At 38.6% G+C, this 20,666-nt stretch overlaps 3 protein-coding genes and 1 long non-coding RNA gene across 5 annotated transcripts in view; 2 read left to right on the top strand and 2 right to left on the bottom strand.

Moving 5' to 3' along the window:
* The first annotated feature begins 1,618 nt into the window (after positions 1-1,618).
* On the top strand, positions 1,619-2,302 carry LOC106964761 (uncharacterized). The gene is made up of 3 exons (XR_001428498.1): positions 1,619-1,774; positions 1,912-2,010; positions 2,094-2,302. It is a non-coding gene; the product is annotated as an uncharacterized LOC106964761 (long non-coding RNA).
* Positions 2,303-2,396: 94 nt separating this feature from the next.
* On the bottom strand, positions 2,397-4,157 carry wfdc2 (WAP four-disulfide core domain 2). The gene is made up of 4 exons (XM_015060440.1): positions 3,779-4,157; positions 3,478-3,603; positions 3,200-3,334; positions 2,397-3,122 (listed from the first exon to the last, which is right to left on the bottom strand). Exons 1-4 carry the CDS (start codon positions 3,861-3,863, stop codon positions 2,974-2,976), a joined length of 495 nt encoding a protein of 164 aa, XP_014915926.1. The 5' UTR covers positions 3,864-4,157; the 3' UTR covers positions 2,397-2,973.
* A 2,742-nt stretch (positions 4,158-6,899) lies between these two features.
* Positions 6,900-12,389, bottom strand: pigt (phosphatidylinositol glycan anchor biosynthesis, class T). The gene is made up of 11 exons (XM_015060445.1): positions 11,934-12,389; positions 11,015-11,192; positions 10,634-10,761; positions 9,975-10,075; positions 9,680-9,854; positions 9,493-9,590; positions 9,131-9,287; positions 8,591-8,791; positions 7,936-8,101; positions 7,733-7,816; positions 6,900-7,629 (listed from the first exon to the last, which is right to left on the bottom strand). Exons 1-11 carry the CDS (start codon positions 12,319-12,321, stop codon positions 7,380-7,382), a joined length of 1,926 nt encoding a protein of 641 aa, XP_014915931.1. The 5' UTR covers positions 12,322-12,389; the 3' UTR covers positions 6,900-7,379.
* Positions 12,390-13,065: 676 nt separating this feature from the next.
* phactr3a (phosphatase and actin regulator 3a) overlaps positions 13,066-20,666 on the top strand; it is a 42,732-nt gene continuing 35,131 nt past the window's right edge. The window contains exon 1 of one of the 2 annotated variants that reach the window (XM_015060441.1): positions 13,066-13,424. In XM_015060441.1, coding sequence (XP_014915927.1) covers positions 13,322-13,424 — 103 coding nt within the window. In that variant the 5' untranslated portion in view covers positions 13,066-13,321. The remainder of the gene's footprint in view (positions 13,425-20,666) is intronic. The other variant, XM_015060442.1, reaches the window with a different exon arrangement.

The raw sequence follows: 20,666 nt of genomic DNA, 5'->3' as shown, positions 1-20,666 counted from the left end.
TATATATATATATATATATATATATATATATATATATATATCTTCCACTTCTCACATCTGCACTACTTTATGTTTGTTTATCATTCAACATCCAGATAAAACACATTGAAGGTTGTAGCCTTAACCGGGTAAATGTAAAAAATTATTCCAGGTATATGAATACTTTACCCACGCAGAGTAAGCTCTCCACAGTTTGTCACAGATCCACTCATCTTACTTACAACCTCAGTTATTGTCGGCCATCTTTGTCCAGACTCAAGTTGCTGATATCACCTACATCATTTCAAGGACATACAGTGACACCTACCATACAGCCGAACCTTGCCACTCAAATATGAAAAAAACAAACAAACAAAAAAAAAAAAAAAAAAAAAAAAAAACCATCAATACTTTTTTTCATGAATGAATTCCCGAGAAAACTTTTAGGGGATAAACAGAGAAATAAGAAAGCACCAGATAAATCATTGAATAAACATCACGTTTCAAGGTTTGGTTTCTTGAGAAGACAACATAAAATACATGTTTTTTCAGCTATATTGGTAAGCTGTGGCCATGTGAGGACATGAAACACGCAGCCTTGAAAGTGCCAAATATCATGTGGTTTTTGAAAACTGATGATAAAACCAACAAATAAGAATCCACTCACTGCTATGGTTTTATATAAATCAGACGGATGTGTAAACTGGATCATTTCTAAGCTCCTGGGAGAAAATGTTTCCTTTTTGCTCTCGGCAGCCTCTAGAATGACCATGTGGGTTTCTTTGGGTGAAAGATTTGTTGGAATTGAACCAAGTCAAACTTCATATTGTTCTGAAGTCCCAAATTCTTGGTCAGTAGAGGCGTAAGCCTGACTGGCATCCAAGTTTAATTTGTTTTCATTAAAGGATTTCTCATCAGTTGTATTTATTCAACGTGTTTGATGAATGAAAGACAATAAAACTACAGTTCAGACTGTAGACATTGTTAAATAAAGAGCCCCACCTAGAGGTTTTAAACTGTATTGCACCTCAATTAATTTTATTTTTCCAAATTGAAGTATTGAGGCATTTTGTTTCTCATATTAAGGTTCTCATCCTCTTGATAATCGCATAAAATGACCTGTTTTAGTTTTACAAGTATTTTTTTTCAATCAACCTAGAGGCTATGGAATTCAAGAAAATGTTCCTACAGCTAGGAATAAGGAGAACAATAGTTTTAAAATCTCAGTGATCCTTTTTCCTTCACTATTTTATTTAGAAATCATGACAATAAACCAAACTAAACATGTACTAAATCAAATTTTAAAAAAATATAAATATAGGTTAAATTAAAGATAAAAAAAAACTAATTAAATCTAAGATAAAGTTAATTTCAGAATAAATTAGCTTGATTTATAAAAAATCAGCAAAAAGGCAAACCAAGAAAATGAGTCTGAATGTTGCTTTTAAATTGTTGGTCATTCTTGGTCTCAGAAGACCTTTTTAAGAAAATTGTGTTTTCTTAACGGTCTGTAGGTTTGTTTAGGTTTGTTTTCTTACTTTGGGTATTATCAGAAGACCTGAGAGAGCTGGGAGAGAATAAAACCAGATTTGGTTAATAAGTCCAAGAGGCGGGCAGGCACAGGGACCCAGGGTCAGTCCTACCTGCTCAGCCTTCCTTTGTGCACTCAGATAATTCTCTAAACAGGTGCAGACGGTGCACTTGGTGTGCATCGTGGGGACACGCTGGTATGAGACAGGGGCCTTGATTTTATTATTTGCTGCATTTGTGCAATCTTACACTATGTTTGTAAGCGGTAAGTTTATGTCCCCAAATTTGTAAAAACTATATGTTTTTCTTTGTTTGTTTTGTTTTGTTTGTTTGAATTGATTCACTCAGCAACATTTTTGTAACCTGACCCTCTTCATTTTGTGATCTTCTAATTGCTGACAGGCTATTTTCAGCAATTATGCAATGAAGACAGCGACTGCTGTTGTGGTTTAAAATGCTGCTCCAATGGCTGTGGGTATGAGTGCATGACACCAGTCATAGGTAAAATATGAGGAACGCAGCAACATCTCTTAATTGTAACTGGACCGTTTTGCAGCTAACCGTATATGTTTCTGGTGTGCCAGTGAAGCCAGGTTACTGTGGACAGCTCATGAGTGGGGGAATTTCTACAAAGGTGATGGTTATTCTTCAGGTGACCAAAAGTGCTGCCCTTCCTACTGTGGTAATTTCTGCAAAGACCTCATCTAATCAGACAGTAGTCCATGGATATGCATTAAATATCCTTGACTGCAATTGTTTGCATTCAGTAATGAAATAAACAACTGGAAGCTTGTCTTTGTGTGCTCCTTCTTACTTTAGTTCTACTGTCTACTTTGTACATGTCCTAATGATTTTTATACTTTTATCCAGTTTAATTTAACCTTTAATCTTCTCATTGTGAGCACTGTATATATATATATATATATATATATATATGTGTGTGTGTGTATTACATTTTATTGATTATTTCATTTGTTATTGTAGTTGATATTATGTGATTTGCTATATGTATTGAACAGGTGTGTCCGATAAGTGTCATCCAAGCAGTGCATGTTAAATATGGTCACAAGCAGTTAATAAAGTATTAAAAATATGGTTGTTTAATTTCACTTTGCAGAATAGAATCTACTTACAGTATTACTATTGCGTAGCATACACAGAATCTGATGTTATCCATTTTCAAAGGGTCAAAAAGGTCAAAGGTCTTGAGGCTCTAGACAACACTTCTTCCAGTAGGAGAAATTGTAGTAGAAGATGGTCCTGACACACCATTTTTTTTATTATGGTGTATGCATGTAGATATAATTATTCAGTTATTTAGCACAGCAGAACTATCTAATGTACCTGTATTTAAGAATCGAGCATTTAAAACAAAGAGATGGAAAAAAACAACAACATACAACTCAAACATTAAATTTATTAGTGTATTTGTTCAAAGAATGAATTCAATTGAAACCGTCCAGCTCAATGCCAGGGTGACAGGTACGGCTCTTGGCAAACATGGCCCCAAAGGGTGGGACAGCACTTCAGATGTCCTGAGCAATCAGCATCTTGCTGGCATCTGTCCCCACACCAGACAAAATACCACGGAGAACCGCAGATACCTGGCTTATCTGCAACACAGACGTTTAGTGGCTTAGTACGTCCACGGTGTAAGAAGGGTAATTTGCCTCCATGCCCAGAATCTCACCCGGGGTTGTAGATATGCACTCGTGCCCGCATCCATTGGAGCAGCATAATTCACCGCAGAGGCAATCTTTGTCGCTGTAGCAAAGTTCAGCACACACACCAGTCTTCCCTGGTGGGTCTGGACACTCTGGATTACCTGAGAGGAAAAAGGCAGAACCAGAGAAGAAAAGTGCTTTAAAAAATTAGCCAGAGAGTATGAAGTGTTGGGACTTGACTGGTTTCTACAAAAGTTCAATGCAAATTATAAGATATAAATACATTTATGGCCGTATCTCTTACTCAAAATAGGAGGGGCACAGACAGATCCCTCTGTATACAAGCAACATTTTTCTTCTCCGGGACAACATCCGTCATGGAAACACGATTGTGCCGGGACAAAGGTATTGAAGACTTTTGGGCACGTTCCTTGTTTTAGATGCATGTTAAGAAAAAAAAAAAGATTCTAATAAATGACTCATAGAAATTCACACAATTTCTGAGGTAGCCAGTTAGTTTTGATTAAAGATACAACTTAGTCTATGGAAAAAAAGTCCATTGTTTGCACATTCATTCAATTCACATAGAAAAATATAAAGCTTACCTGGCTTTGAAATGCCATTGCTACCCTGCACACACAAACCAAACGCAAAAACTAGTGCAGTTTTTATAAAATAGTACATCTCCATGTTTGTTGCAGTCAGGAATGTCCACTTTTACTTTTGTATGACCAAATATCCCATAAGAAAATGTGATGGCACAGAGGCTACTGGGTCCTGGTGTCTGCTGAGTTACATTTCCAAGTATACTCTGCTTTGACTGTTCTTTTTTTTTTTTTTTTTCAGAAGCAGAACAGCCTCTGCATTGACTTATACAGTGCCTATAAAATGATTTACTTATTTACACCCTTCCATGTTTTACTGTTTTTATTGCTTTTAGGTATCAATCATGATCATCTTTTTTTTTTCCAAAGAAAGACACATAATGTCAAAATGAAATCAGCTTTCCACAAAATAATGAAAATGAAATAGAGATATTTAACATAAAATAGCTGATTGCATTAATATTTACCTCTTCAAAGTGAGTTATCTAATTCAACAGAGGTCAAACCAAGGAGTTCTTGCAATATCAAAATGAGTGGAATGGAGATCACCAGAGTGCAGTGACTCTCTCTCAAGTGACTGTAGTATAAAGACACAGGAGTCTGGCTGATCAGTAACCTGGGCTACCTTTACAGCATGAAGACAGAAGAACACCCCGAACAAATCAGATAAAAGATTCTTGACAAGTATAAGTCAGGGGAAGGACTCTGCAGGATTTGACTGCATACTGAAGAGGGAATTTCAGCCATTTGATTCATTAGTGTTGGACAAAGTACACATCTACATTTATGACATACATCTTAACTTGATGTAAGCCTGTGCTTACTCACATACAGTATTACTTTTCTCAGGTGATCTCCTGATAATTTCACAAGTAAATACAAAATGTAGTTTTTAAAGTAAGTGCGGAAGTAATAGTGGAAAAAAAAAAAAAACCTACATGACCCTGTGTGAAATTGTCTTTAAAGCATAACTGTGGTTTATCACACCTGAGTTCACCATCTCCAGTCAATTTCCCATCTCCTTGTGAGGCCAAGGTTCCTTTAACGTGAAACAAAAACCTCATCAAATGTGCTACTATCTGTATCTCCGGGAACATTTATTGCCATTGCTCTCTTCTGGAAACTTTTTCCTTGTTTGTGCAAGTCAGCGATCTCTCCAATCAACATTTTTGGAGAATTGTTTTTAACTTAGCTATGTATCTGACATTCAATAAAATCTTACTGGCAATAGTCCAGATGTTCACTGAGATCACTGTTGATGTTTTTGGTAGCTCTCTGCTCATTATTTGCAGGTAATTGTCCTCAATGTGTTCTATTATACATCTCTTAAGTTTTTCATGCTCCAGGGTTGTTTCTGAAGTCTAATCAAACTCTCCTTAAAGATAAACATACGGTACTTTGGTAGTAACCTGAGTTTGCTTTTACTGTTGAGGACACATTTTGAATCCATGTCGATTCCTGAAAAGCACACCCGAAAAAGTAGCTTTTTAAAGAAATTACACATTTTTGGAAAAAAAGAAATTACACTCGCTTGTTAGAAATTAAAAGTACAATTTTATTATTATTATTATTATTATTATTATTATTATTATTATTATTATTATTATTATTATCCACTGATTATTGCAGCTTCTCTGTGAATCCGATCCCAGTTTGTGACTAATCGATGTTTCTGCTCTGGCTGTTGTGCACACGATCCTGGAGATACGACAGTCCACAGCTGACCTGAAATTATCTGTTATTTGTTTTGTGGCGTTCTGTTTGCTCCCTTGTGTAAAGACATGAGGGCACGCTGACCAGTTAAACAGCTGGAAATGTTTATCAAGACTTTGCTGTTGTTACATTTCTGTGGTATCATAAAAATGTTTTTTTTTTTAATTTTTTTATATCTGTTTATTTATCCATGCCAGTAGTTAAATGTTGTCATTTTATTTGTCTAAAACCAGGTCATTGCCCAGAAATCTTCAAAATGTTTTGCTCCAGCAGAACCGTGTGTGAATGACGACGACTGCAATGAAGGAGAGAAATGTTATGTCAGAAATATAATTGCTGGGTGATTGAAATGTTTTAAAACGCTATTGTAATAATTGAATTTCTTTCTTCCTCTCAGCTCGGGTAGGCTGCCCACCCCCAGGTATTGTGTTGAAGAATGCAGCAGTGACAGCGATTGTACAGTGAATCAAAGGTGCTGCTTCAACAGGTGTGGTTACATTTGCACACCATGTGTTCCAGGTGAGACACAAACAAACTGCCAAAATGTCTAATTTACTCCCTATGTGCTGCAAATTATTTTTATTTTCACTTTGTGTTTCAGAGAAGCCAGGAATTTTATGAATAAAAATGTCAAATTGTTCTTCTGTTTTTTGTTGTTGTTTTTTTTTTACTTTATGTGTTTTAATAGACTACACAAATGATGATATTATGCTTAAAAACGCACAGTTGAAATTGGAAACCAGAGATATTCAACTTTTTTTTCTTCTTTTTTATTTTGCCGGTTAGCAAACAGAAACAATTTTGGTAATTCCAACAAACCTGAAACAAAATAAATCTGGTCTGATTTATCTAGAGACATCCATGGGGGGATGGAAGGATTGATGGATGTTTTTTTGGTAAATGCCAGAGTAAGAAAAGTTTGTCAAACATTTTTCAGTCAGCCTTTTTTCACGGTAGATCAAAAGAGGGCAGTGGCTGATTTTTAAACCTTCGCGGATGCAAATGAGATCAGTTTCTTATGCTATCATGAGCCGATCGTTGATCTCCCAAAATTAAGAAAGCCTCATCTGTGTACTTTACTAAAAAAAAAAAATGGTTGTGCCAACCTTGAGACCAACAAAGGTCATCAAAAATTTGCGATAACTACATCATTTATGTCACTGTGCAAAAGTTTATTTTATTTTTTGAACTTTATAGTGTTTAAACTTAAATTCAGCAACATTCAAGAGTTTTTAAACATAAACAGGCCTTTTAAGATTACAGTATCAAAACGTGCAACTCAGTGGTATAAATAGATGATGTCATTGACCGTTTCTCATCTGGTCATGAGTTTTTATTTTTATTTTTTAGATCAGGGCATGATGTGTTGCTTTTTGAAGCTTATTTCTAAGGACAGAAAAAAAAAATCCACAGAATGATTGTTTTTAATAGCTTCTTAATGGTATTTGGAAGAGAAACCAAATCTGAGGGTTACATAAATGGAAAAAAAAAATGTCACTCTGACAAAAGTTACTGTGACTTAACATGTCATTTTATCTCATCTCTCCTGGCATGGAGATATCAAATAGCAGGTCAGAAACACACCAAAGGTTCAACAGTAAAAATTGCTTTTAAGGAATTTAGAAGCGCATTAACAGGAACCATATGACAATATAATATATAAATGTTCTTGTTTCAGACAAAAAAAAACACTTTTATAGTTAACTATTACATTTCCCATTTACTTAAAAAAAATAAGAAAAAAAACAAACTTCAAGTTGCCCTTTTAATGTACATTCATACCAGTGCTTGACTCAGTTCTACCCTGAACATTAACGCTTTTGGGTTTCTTCTCTATTCTGTGCAGGACCCACTTTTGTAGCAACCTAACGGATCCCCGGGTGCTGCCTCACAGAGGCGGCACGCCCCTCATCTTGCGGATAACGTTGGCTATTCGCTTGGCCAGTCCTGGGCTGGGTTCTTCTACCTGGAAGCTTCGGGTCAGCAGGTTGTACAGGGAGCCGTATCCCACGGCCACAACGGTGCACGTTAAACAGATGACATTGTAAGGCATGCTGAAGTCTGGAGTGGGCAGGTTCACCAGCAGAGGCTCTGTGTAGACGCGTATGAAGTAGCTAGACTCTTCTTTGGTCGGAAAACTAGAAAGACAAATAAAAACTGCGATTTCACACCCAAAGAAAAAACAAGAAAGCCAGGAGGACGTCTCTTAACATGCCAAGCAAAAAAAAAAACTCCACTCACAAAGTGCTGAACAGGGGTTGCTCCTTAGTGATGTTTGTGTTCATGGCTACGGTACTTGGCACAAGAGCACTGACAACCGAAGACCTACAATTGAATGAGAGACACATCTTAATCCTTGAAAGGAAGTTGGCATCAGACATATACGCCCATTTCTTACTTGGAGGACAGACTTATGACAGATGCGACAGGCAATGTGTTCATACCCGACGTAGAATCCATGGTTGGGATCAGGCGTGTACTCGGTCCATTTGAGCAGAGCCCTCTCGAACTGCATGGTAACCTCGGTGACGGAGTGTGGAGGCAGCTGGACCAGCATCTCCAGCAGGTGGGGCCGCATTCGGTCTTTGGACGGCTGGTAGTGGATGTAACCTGGGAATAGAAGGGGAATAAAAGGAGCAACGAAAACAGGATGTTAATGTTTGTTTGTCTGACATCACATTCAGTTACAGATATTTTAAATACTTGAATGAAGAAATGATATAGAAATTTGAGCAAACAAAAAAAATCTGTTAAAAATATGTCACTTGACTCCAGTGTACTATGGCATATTCAGTAGTCTTCTGAAGACTGGAGGATAGAAATACAAACTTTGTGTATCTGTACATGCTTTTATTAGGGGCCACATGTGTAGACCAATCTGCCACTTTAGGATAAATGTTGCAAAACATTGCTGCATATTTTTCCCTCAAAGTTTCTCGATTTAAATATCAGTTCAGTTCCTGATAGACTTTAATATTTATGGATTCATCGATGTCACGCCATCTTCAACATTTTCTTTTAAAGGTAAAAGAATGTGACCTTCCAAGGTTGATTTTGGCTGACAATTGTCATTTTGACATCTTAATTTCTAGCACTCACTTGGCTTGTTGTCCTTTCCCTTGCTGGTGACGGTCAGCGTGTGAACGTAGAGACGCAGATACCAGGGCACAGAGTCCAGCAGTAGCACAGGAAAAGATCTGAAGGGATGGTTGTTGTACATCAAGGTGTGGATCTCTCCAGTCTGCAGCCCATACCCGGCAATGTAACGCTCGGCGTGCAGCAAGGGCCGAAGCATGTCGCCTGCACGAAGAAAGATGGTAATGATTTGAAACAGAGAAACATGCTAAAAATCTTAACTGAAAGAAACCCACTTTTACTTAGGCAATGTCAAGTGTACACCTGTTGGAATAGGGTGGAAAAATGTAGAATTTTATTTAACGTAACTGCTCAAAAATAGTTTCTGATGGGTTTCACTTCCAATCCAAAAATGACCGAACAATGTCAGGAAGAATGGCAAACCAAAAACTCTGTTCCAGGTAAAACAAATTCACCATCTTCTTCTTCTTGTGTCATCAATTGTCAGCAGCAATGTTCAGCCAATCCAGCAAAGCTGCTTTAGCCATCACTTTTGTCACTCACCCTCTGTGGATTTCCAACGAATCAGCACATTAAGGGAGCGCACAGTCCCAAAGGTGACTTGTTGGGTCAGGTCGTAGACGGAAAAGGTCCGTCTGTCCCCCAGCACCACCGCCTGGCTCAGCAGATGAGTAGCTGGACTGAGCTCGAACTGGTCCTCCTGGAGAAACGAAACCATCTGGTTTTCATATAAATTTGAACTAAAAAGAAAAAAACAAAACAAACAAAAAAACAAAAAACAAATGTTCCCCTTCTGTCAGGTGCGTGTGAGACCACTTCGACAATTTAATTAGGTTTATCTCAGATGGTTGCATTGTTACAAAAAAAAACACACAGATATTTAAAGTGGAAGAACAGAACGCAACCTCAGGGTTGTCTGTGACGTCGATGTATATTTTACTGGAGGAGGCCAGCGGGCAGGCTTCGGTGAGGGTCCGAGAGAACATCTTAAACAAAGACCACTCTGAAGAGAGAAGTGAATACATCAGCAAAGATGAAAGAGATACATAGTTAAGTCGTGGACGATCGCAGGAAGAGCTGTCTTCTTCAGACCTCGTTTGCCCTGTCCAGAGGCGTGAAGGTCAAACACCACATTCAGCGTCTGCCTCAGCTCCAAGGACGTGGTTTTGCACGGCTCGTCCTGACACACCGGCCGTATGTGCACAGCCTGGGAATGGAAACTGCTGTGGAAGAGTTTCTCCGACTTCAACAGCACAGCCAGACCAGCCTGAAAATATACAGGTGCCACACAGAGGGGGGCGGGGGAAAAAAAGTCAGTTGAATAACCAAATCGGCACTTAGACTGTCGAGACGGACACTGGCAAAAAAAAAAAAAAGAGGGATTCACCTTGGATCCACACGGCAACAGCTTTTTCCAAGGAGTCAAGTTTTCAGTGCAGACGATTTCTCGCGGGAGGGTGGCGTAGCGAAGGAAGCGGTGGTCTGTACCTGGAATTTCAACATAAACAGAATTTTAAGCAGCGAATTTGATTGATGTGTACATTCTCCAGGATTTCTTTAATGAGTCAGATCTTTTTTAGAAAACCAAGACAAAAATGACCTGCATGAAAACTATAAAAAAAAAATGGACCATGTAAAATAACATGGACACATTTATTTCATATTAAAACAATACATATTCTAAATCACTGGAGAAGTACTTGAAATACACCATTTCTTCCTTGACTGCTGATTGGCAAGAGGACCTCTAAAGAACCTGAAAAGTTTTTTATGAACTCTAAAACTCAAAACCCAAACTTTTTCAGTGTTCTTTTTTTTTAATTGAAATATTTTACAATCTGCTATTGGAAATTGCTGATTTTGGAATGAAAGCCACCCTAACATGCTGTATATTTGTTTCCTGGATTTTTGCATCTTTCTAAGGAGGAGTTGGCACTGCATAACAGTAAGATGTCATTTGCAAATCCCGGGTTTAATTCAACATAATGTATCATTAGGAGAAATGTATAGAATGCAAAAATAAAAGCTGAGAATGCTTTGCTATACCGTTGGCAATTCCCAGGGGTTTGAAGGAGGCGCTGGGCTCAACAGTGTTGGTGGAGTCAATGAAGTTCAGTGAAGCACAGAAGATGCCTGACAAAACGTTTGTCAGCTCCTTCCACGTGGCATCCACACTAAAAAGGGAGAGAGAAGGCAGACAAATGTTGACGGGACCGGCAGACACGCGGAAGCAGCAAACCGATGCATAGCAATACATTAATATTAACGTCAAATATATGACAAGCCATCTTAGCTGATCAGATATGTACATACTAAAAACAACTGCTTGTTTTCAGCATTTAAAAAAAAAAAATCTTATTCCACAAATAGGGATATCCCTGTTAAACAAGCTGTAAAACTTCGTAGCCACCAGATGGCAGCACTCACTCTGTCACAGTGTCCTGAAACCAGACCCAGAGTTCAGCTCCTGGAGGGGATGGGAGGTAGGGCTGCCCCCACTGCATGGTCCTCCAGTAGCCCTGTGTGAAGGAGATGTGCAGCTCTCGCACTGAGAACTTGGAGATGACCTGACCCAGAGATTTGGGGAACAGCCTGTAGTGGGACACTGAGAAATGGAACCACGTATTTAGTGTTAAGGATGTTATTTATATGAAAAAAAAAAAAAAAAATGCATGAGGAATTTATTTTTTGCACTTGCATTTTTAAAGGTTTAAAAGTCTCTCTTTAATGTCCACATTATAATGAACAGACTTTCATCTTCTCTTTAGCTAACATTTTGTGATCTTTTTCTATTATTTCCAATACATAAAATTCACAGCTATACTGTCTTGTAAATGCAAACTTTTAATAGCCTGAAACTGAACGCTAGTGTTGAGATGGGAAATCAGTGCAAACCAAACCAGAGGGAATATTTTTTGTGCATCATTCATCAAACTTTACATGACATGTATTTCAATATATGGCACAAGTGTTCATATTCCTTAAACCTTTTCACATTTTGTCATGATAAACTACACCTCAATTTATGTGGATTTTTAGTAACACACTGTCACAAAGTAGAGCATGATTGAGAGGTGGAAGGAAAATGATCAAAATGTAATGTGAATAAGGTTTGACTGATAAGATTTTCTTTGCAGTGTAGGTGGCTGTTCAAGTTGTCCTTTTACAACAAATGTGTGATCGGTAAGAAATCTGAAGTGGGCTTTGTTACTATACTGGAAGGTTGCCTCTTCTTTCACTGATCTTAAAACAAACAAACAAACAAAAATCTGCACAGACTTAGAATCTGATCGACTCTGATATTATCTTCCACGCATGTTTACTGCCCGCTGTCAAGACGGCTTACCTTTGCTTCCTCTGGTGAAGTCAGTCTCCCACACGGTGCGAAACTGGAAGCTAGCATAAATATCTCCCGAGTGCAGCGGTCTGATGACCAGCTCCTCCTGAAACTCGTCTTTGAGCGGCGGTGTTGATGTCAGAACCGAATCGGGTACAGGTAAGTCCTGTTTGTTCGCAGCAGCATCATCAGGAACTGTTTCGTCAACCTGGGTTGCTTCCCACCGCCTCTCCTCTGTCGGTTGCTTCTCTGTTTCCGCCGCTGTTTGTGGATTTTCAACCACACTGGCATGCTGTTCATTACCCGGTGTAGGTTCTTCACTTATTACCACCACGTATAATGAATAAATAAATACGAGAAGTAAGCAAGCGCAGCGACTGCACCTGGGAGCTGCCATATTGCTACTGGGTAGGTGATTTACTTCCGCCTTCTAACGTCACGCATGAAACCAGCCAATAGCCTCTTTCCATTCTGAGTCCCGTGACAGTGACTTAGGTATGCTTTGTTTTAAGCAAAAAATATTTCATTTAAGAGACCAGGTGCATTAAAATGCCTGATGGAAATCTGTGTTTTAACTTTTGCAGAACTATTAATTTGTTCGGACGGCTCATTATTAAATTACGTTGCAAATTTTTCGGTAAGCATATTTGTAAAAACAAACAAACAAACAAACAAAAAAAAGACCAGCTTTTATTAGAATACCAGTAATTCAGAAAGATTGAATAAATATAAATACAGACACAAATTATCATTAATAATATTTAAAAAAAAAAAAAACAAGGGGTGGGGGAGTTCTAATTTTTCACTAATATCTGCAGCAGGGTATATTATTCTGAACCATGTTTATTTATGTACAGATTTTTTTTTTTTTTATGAAATTACACATGTTATTATTTAAATCTACATTACATTGCAACTGAATCTAAAGTGACATTAGCTTTCAGCTACCTAAAGCTATGGACCCTGAACGTATGCATCATATTCTGGCTACTGTATGCTGTTCTAAGCCACCATAAACCATTCAATACAGAATTTGCAACGTCCCGGTGCTGAATATTTGATTGTGTCACTGGACAGGGATGGGCATCATCATCACCCCGTTGGTACCACCGGGGGCACATCTCCCCCTCCTCGACCCCCTTTCACATCTACACATCGTCACACACGGCCCAGACACACGCGCTCGCGCATTGCACGCACACACATCCAACGCGCGGTGAATTTCAGCCCAGCCATGGCTCCCTGGTAGATGCTCAAAGCGGCTGTTGTCAGAGCGAATTAAATCTCCCCTCCTCTCCTCTGCTCTGCTCCGCTTGCTGGTTTTCCTCCTGACCTCGCTTGCCTCCGCTCGGGTTTTTCAATATTTTATTCAGGATTCCTGCGCTGTCTTCTTCTACATGGCTACATCAGATGGACTAGACGGCTGTCTGCAGCGAGGCAGATCTCAAAGTGACCCGAACATACTCACGGAACCGGGCATCGATTTGTCTCAAGGCACAGGTAGGGTGAACACGGCATTTACGATGATTATTATTTATTATTATTATTTTAGCATTTATTTTGTGTTCATTTATTATATTGCAGAAATATTTATTGTTTTTTTTTAGCGATGGTAAAAATGCTCTAACGCCCGCTGGGATGTCAGAACAGCCAGGACAATTAGCGCATATGCTTCCAACGCTGGATGTCGAATATTGACTGTAACAGTGAATCGTGGCGCTGCAAATTGAAAATTAATGTGCCATATCAGCGTCTGTGAACGGCTGCTATGCCTGGTCACATTATTATAAAGACGCCTGTAGCTCTTATAGCGCTGACGTGGATTCAAGTAGTGGGCTATTGAGGGTATTTAATATTATATCGACGTGAGGAGATTTCACTTATTTGCGGATTTTTTTTTTTTTTTTTCGTTTATTTATTTATTTTGGCTGCAATCAGCCTGTCTGGATAGGGCATTTTGGGAGCATCACACAATCGGCATGCATGTGCGGTCCATGATGCCAGGCTAAGCGTATTTGTTGTCTTATCTCAGCCTGTGCTGCTTGCCCCGTGTTATGGGGGGGGGTAAGCATGGGTCTTGGCTTTAGGCTTTAATGCAGTTTAAACCGGCACATGCTCATCTCTGCATATTGACAGCACTGACAACCCCACCCCCCTTCTCCTACTTCCCTTTTACTGAACTGATGACTGGTCAATGCCAGGCTGCCCCACGTGATGCAGGCTATAGGTGGAGATACCCCCTCCACTCCCCCTTCCCTTCCGGGCTTTAATTTTAAAGAAAATATCAGGTGCTGCTTTCAGTGTGCGGAGTCCTTGTTTGTTTCCCCCGGGGCCTGTTTGTCATCCTCTTGAATGTGGTATATGGCTAATGAAATGATCTTTCATTAATAACAGATAACGAGTGGTGCCTCTGCACTCCTGCTGCAGATAATGTGCTTCCTCTATCAGCTTCCCATTCTTAATTCGTCCATCTAACTCCTCCGAAAATGCATGGATTGATTTTTACGTAAGCACGAGGCTATTTATGGTCAATTCATGTGGGCTTGGAAAGGGCTTGTTGTTTCCTCCCACACGTGGTGAGTTTTACGCACACGAAGAATGCTTGAGTGGATGATTCAGAAAAAAAAAAAAAAGGGAAAAACAGCTATGCCTTTTCACCTTTCAGCTCATTTCTAACGAAGGCCACTCGATTGCACCTGCCTGCACTCATCAGCTGGCCCAAGTACATTTTCAACGGACCCCCGGCTGAATACGGCCCTCCCAAGGATGGTTTTAATTCACACTTATGTGAATGTGGTGATGTCACAGCGGGTCTTTGACACACCTGAATAAACAACACAGTGGCTCGGCAGATCCGCCATGCAAGTGACGAGAGCCGTGCAGTGAGATCAGCCTCCGTAGACGGCAGTGTGTGCAAATGCAGGTTTTTGCGATGAAAATAAGAGCAGAATGACTATACCGTTGTGACAGCAGAGTACAGTGTCAGGTCTGATGACCTGAAGCACTCACAACATGACCCAGCTCTCCTCTGTGTAAGATCATCACTGCACCAATGTCTGGGGCACCAGTCTTTGCCAAAGTAATCCTTTGGCAAAGACTGCACTTTTCTCCTTTTACAGTGCCTCACGCAGCTGCAGAGGAGAGGCTGACACTGTATTCATCCCCTGACTCAACACTGACGAGAAGAGTCAATAGAGACAAGTAACAGCTGAGCGTCCCACAGAATCGGAACAATGTTGTCTTAGAAATAGTGATAACAGGAGACTCCCACTGAGTAGTCTCCAATAGTCCAGTCCTACTTTTTTTTTTGTATTACTTACTGAGAATGCCTTTTTTTTTTTAGTTCAGTGTGTTTGTATGCTCACCAGCCACTTGTTCAATTGCTTGATAACACTAATGCCAAGTTTGGCCAATCTCGTACCAGGAAGTCGGTGCGGTCAGACACGCTGACGTGATGAAGACAACTTGCTGAAAATGAAGCCAAGAATCAGAATAGTGGAGAAAGGAGATAAAAAAAGAGGATAGTGAGATCTCAGGTTTACAGAGAGCGGCTTGAGAAAGAGAAGATATCCAGCAAGAATGGCCAGACGGCTTTGAGACGAAGCAACAATAATTAAAACAAGGTATGCAGGGTAACAACTCTAAACATTAACCTCGAAGCAGATGGGCTGCAGAAGATCACATCGGGTGGCTCTTCTGTCAGTTAGGAACAGGAAACAAAGGCTCAACAGAATCGGCTAATAATAGATGCTGCTGGTCCAGATACTCAACTTCACTCATTCAACTTCAACATTCAGATGCTAGGGTTAGATTCAACATGAAGGCGTGGATTCATCTTGTATCATTCCACTGGTTTACACTTTGGGTCCTTTAGAAGCAATTGAGGATCATTCCAGTGGCCCAGCTTCCCTGATTGTTGTTGTGGATCGTGCCAGTCCATTTATAACTGCACACAGCCACCTTCTAATGTCAACTACCAGCAATACACAGTCACCATATCAAGAAGCTCCGATCATCTTAAACTGGCTTGTTGATCATGACGATGAGTTCCCTGTATTCCTGCGAATGTTACCTTGTCAATATTGACCAACATCTCTTGGGAGTGTTTCTGTAACTTTGCTTAATCTATTCTAAGGAGAATTCAGGCTGTTCTGAGTACAAAGTCAGTCCAACCTGGTACTGATATGACGTTCCCAATAAAGTGGCCAGTGAGCGTATGTTGAAAAGAAAAGTTTTTCAGTGAACCACACAGAAAAACAAACAGGTCAAATTCAGATTTCACATTGCTCATTTTGAGACATCCTCATTTAACTTTCTGTCAATGTAAGTGTTGCACTGTAACAAATTGTTTAGTCAGTTCATTTCGACGAACACCTATCGGATTCACCTGCTAATAAAATGTCACTTTCGCTCGAAGATCCACTTAGTCATTCCAGAGTGAGGAGGGAGTAATGGGGTGGAGAGGACACCTTGAAGTTTTGTAGTCAGAAAATCTGTCCTGGGACGATGGATGGTTTCTTTTTGTTAAGCTGATCCTAGCTAGATTAAAAAAAAAAAATGAAAGAAAGAGCTTAAAGAAAGCACAGTCCCAGAGATATCAACTCTAATTTCAAATAAAGACAAAGTCGGATTTTGATTAATATCAATTACCATTTCATTATTATGCAGTTTCTGTAATAATAGTCAAGTTTTTAATTATGGTTTCGTACTTAGTGTTACTTTTATTTGTGTAACTGTGAACCTAAGCCTGTTAATACAGTTTGATAATGACAATGATGATGATCATGATGAATTATGCTAGAGGGAAAGTACATTTTGTAAATCACTGGGTTTCTAAAAGTCTTTTAGTCTGAAAAGGTAATGTTATGTATGAGGAGTTTCTTATTATTCCATTTATTTCATGGAAGCATGAGATAAATTGAGTTTTCGGATTTTATTATTTAAAGATTGAAATCAGTATTTCACACACTGATACAAAAACAACAGCCAGTTCATAGCTTCTTGGGTCTTTCAGCTGTTTATTTTGAAACTTACAAAATGAAAGCTCATGCATCACAGTGACTGAATGTGTTTTGCACAAGATATTCCAGATTTATTAAAGATGTCTGATTTTAGATTTTGTAAATATTTCATACTCAAATATTCAGAGTTTTCAAAGGCATAAAAAAAAACCCTGTAAAATTTAAATCTGGAAATTTTGAAATGGAAAAAACATTTTTGAAAACAGTTTTTTTTTCTTCAGAGAAGAAAATGAGGAAATCTTAAAAAAAAAAAATGCATCATACTAATTAAGAGTTGGGCACTTTCCACCCAAATTCAAGACCCACTGATGATCAGCATGTTTTAGGCTTCATCTTCGTCCACTGGTCAAATTGAAACCAAAACAATCCTCATAGTCCTGACGTCAGAAGAATTTGGGGAAACTGCAGGTGCAACACGAGCATCTGCGAAAATTAGACAGAATCAAACCTTTTGAACGGTGGATGTTTGTACTTGTATACACAGGTCCCTCTTTGTGATCGTATCCATCCCGCCCACTGTAAGTGCTGAATAATTCAGTTCTGGTTTGATGAGTCTATCATGCCCTTTCTGTTCCAGCCTTAGATGCTTTAATCTAAGATTGTCCTTGTGCCAAAAATGCATCGAAACAGATCCTTTCAGCGTTATCACTAAAAGTCTCATAAGCTTGCGTCTGCCTTTTGTACAGACAATGCATATGTAATGCACAACAATCAAGTTCAAGTTTGACCACTGTGAGCATTTTGCATTTTGAACTAAGAATCGTCGGTCTTGATCATTTTTATTTGTATTGGCCAACTGCTAGTGCCAACTTTAAATTGATGCATGTCACCCGTATCCAAACTCACTTCTGCTTATGAAGGTTGACTTTGCCTCACCTCAGATTAGAGCTTTTTCTTATTCACAATCCCTCTGTTCCAGTCAGACATTGATGAGTAAATGTGAGAAATTATGAGTCAGCCTTATGTAACATTCTCCCTGTTTAGCTTTCTAAAATGTACAATATGGATGTATGCAAAATAGGATTAGTGACACAAGAATGTCTTACATAAGTAGTCATTTAAAACTCCGTTTTGGATTATCTTAATGTGTTAGTTTGGGTTTAAAATATTATAATAGGGCTTTGTTCAGTCTCATTGCAGTATGTGAACTAAACAACTAAACGCTTTGCTTTACAGTAGATTATCTTTTCATTAACACCGAGGATCAGCCACTTCAGTCGAGGTGCCTCGCTGAAGAAGTGGAACTGAACAAAGAAAAAGGAAAAGTTATTTAATCAAAAATTGTAACTTTAACCTGATAGTTCTGCCATGCAGAAGAAAAAACATCTTGTCTATCCTGTCATGATGCAGTAAAGTACCTTTAATGATGCTGAAGGGGCAGATAAAGAAAAATAGGAATTAGATCAGTAAGTGGTCTTCTCTGTGGTTTTGAAAAAGGAGATAAAGTTTTATTCTTAGCTGAAAAGAAACTTTTTCAAAAGAAAAAAAGTCAAGGTCCATCTACTAGCAACACTTAATTTTACCTGCTGCTTATATTAAAGCATTCAGAGAGAAAACATTTTATTTGATTTTAACCTTAGTAGAGAGCATTATACGGATATTTCTTTGTCATACTTATAACCTTGCTTAAAAGTATATGAACTTCTTTTGAACTCTTTAGTGGCTTTAAGCATAACAACAATATGTATTATACTTTTTTCTTGGTAATTTATGTGAAAATCTAATATAAAGTAGCACGAGTGTTACGAAAAAGAAAAAAATGATTCATGGTTATGAAGCTTTTAATGAAACATCAGAAAAGCACATTTATATTTGGCCCTCTTTACTCTGATACCCATTAGCTAAGATCCAGCAAAACCAAATGAACTTCAGAAGTAATTTTGATTCGTTTGATTCCTCTAGTGTGTGATTTAACAAACTCTACGGATGATCTGTGAAGGCATCAGAAGCCTGTTAGAGAACATTATGATCACCAAGCAACCAAGGAGAAAGTTTAGGATAACCCAGACCTAAATTCAACATTTACAAAATGAAAACACTTACTCAAGCTGCACACAAGTTTTGATTAAAAGTACACACATATCTGAATGTGTCTAAAGTCTAATTAAGACTTTAGTGCTAAGTGTCAAAGCTGTAATCCAGGATGGAGTCATGACTTCCTAATCATGGTCAGCTTTGAGGAAAATGGGACTTATCAGTCAAGACCACTTGGTACAAGTAGCCACTGGTGAACTGTTCAATCTCCCGTCCATGAAGAGAAGAAAAACAATCAACCATGCAGAGTCTCAGAGTAGCATCTTGGTGTCCAAGGAGCATTTAAAGAAATGTACACTCACCCAAAGCCAAGTTGTAATAGTCGATCTAAATGGAATATTCTCCTGTGCTGGTTTTGTGTTAACTTATGGGAAAGTGATTTCAAGTATTCATTATATTTTACCTTTGGGAAAGTTATGGGGAAAATCAGCATTCAGAATTATGGCAGAGATTAAGAAAATCTCAGAAATACAAAAGTTCACTTTTCATAAGAAAGAATGATGCTTTAACAGATATGTTTGGTTAACAAATCTCCAACAACAACAAAAAACCTGAAACTTAATCATTTAGTAGTTTTCTTCTCTTTGGAAAAGGTCAAAGAAAATTGTTCAACACTATTTCTGCTGTGACTCATATAGTGGGAGTGATAATCTTGACATTTCAGTGAAACTTACTGAAGTAGATGACAATATATTATTTAATATTGTTATTCAGTCTTCGAAAAGGCATTTTTACTTGGATTACTTTGTCTACAAATTCATAAAAATGAGTATGATTTGGATTTGGGTTTTTCTCTGAACCTTTTTCTAATGTTGGTTTCTTGATATCATTAATAAATGTCGTAGTGATCTTTAGAAACGTGTTTAAATCCTGTTATGTCCTGTTTAGCAGTAAAGTCTTCTACTGTTAGACTAGAGCAGCTAAGTTCTCTTTCTGTTGTTCTGACAGTTTGCAGTGTTGGATTTACAGTTAAAAGCAAGAATAAAAATATGTTAGATTCTGTTTCCTGCCCATTCCTGATAGATTCACACTGTAAATTAGAGGAAAGCATCAATTTCACATCTTTGGAGTTCAGCTCTAACTCTGCACACTTGCAGCACAGCCTCACAAGTTACTGTCGTTTGACGTTTTCTTATGTTCGTAAACACTAAATTCTTGTGTTTATAACTAAAAAGCCTCAAACTTCTTAGCTGGTTGATTCTGTTCTGTTGAAATTAGGCCAATGGAACAGCAGTAATTCCTCCTAGTCAAAAAAAACCAAAAAAAACTTCTCTTCATCCTGGGGTGATTGAAGATAAGACGCCGCTTTGCGCTGTGTTGTGTGCGGATTCCCTTGCTGTCCTCCTGTTGCCCGTGAAAACGGAACAGAAAAATGACAACAGCCGACGTCCCGCATCGCGCTGCGGATGCGAGAACAGATTAGGCTTTTGACGAGCCATGTGCTGCTAAGGCTGTTGTTTGCATGCCCACACCTGTGAGTCTATGTGATTTTCTGGCTTGCGAATCCATCTCCAGAAGAAAATGGCAATCTTGTGCAGACTGAGAAATTGAAAGAAAAAAAAAAAAAACGCACAAATTAACACTCAGAATGTGCTAGACGATAACAGGCAGAGAGCAAAACAGAAAGCACTGGCTTGATGCACAAAGACCTTAGCAGCCTGGAACACCTGGGAGATATCCTGGTGTA

The sequence above is a fragment of the Poecilia latipinna genome, unplaced genomic scaffold, assembly GCF_001443285.1.
Source record: "Poecilia latipinna isolate Pla-1442-1.1 unplaced genomic scaffold, P_latipinna-1.0 Scaffold1715, whole genome shotgun sequence".
Classification (NCBI taxonomy): domain Eukaryota; kingdom Metazoa; phylum Chordata; class Actinopteri; order Cyprinodontiformes; family Poeciliidae; genus Poecilia; species Poecilia latipinna.
The sequence above is the reverse complement of the archived record's forward strand: the minus strand, read 5'-3'. Positions and strand labels throughout refer to the sequence as shown.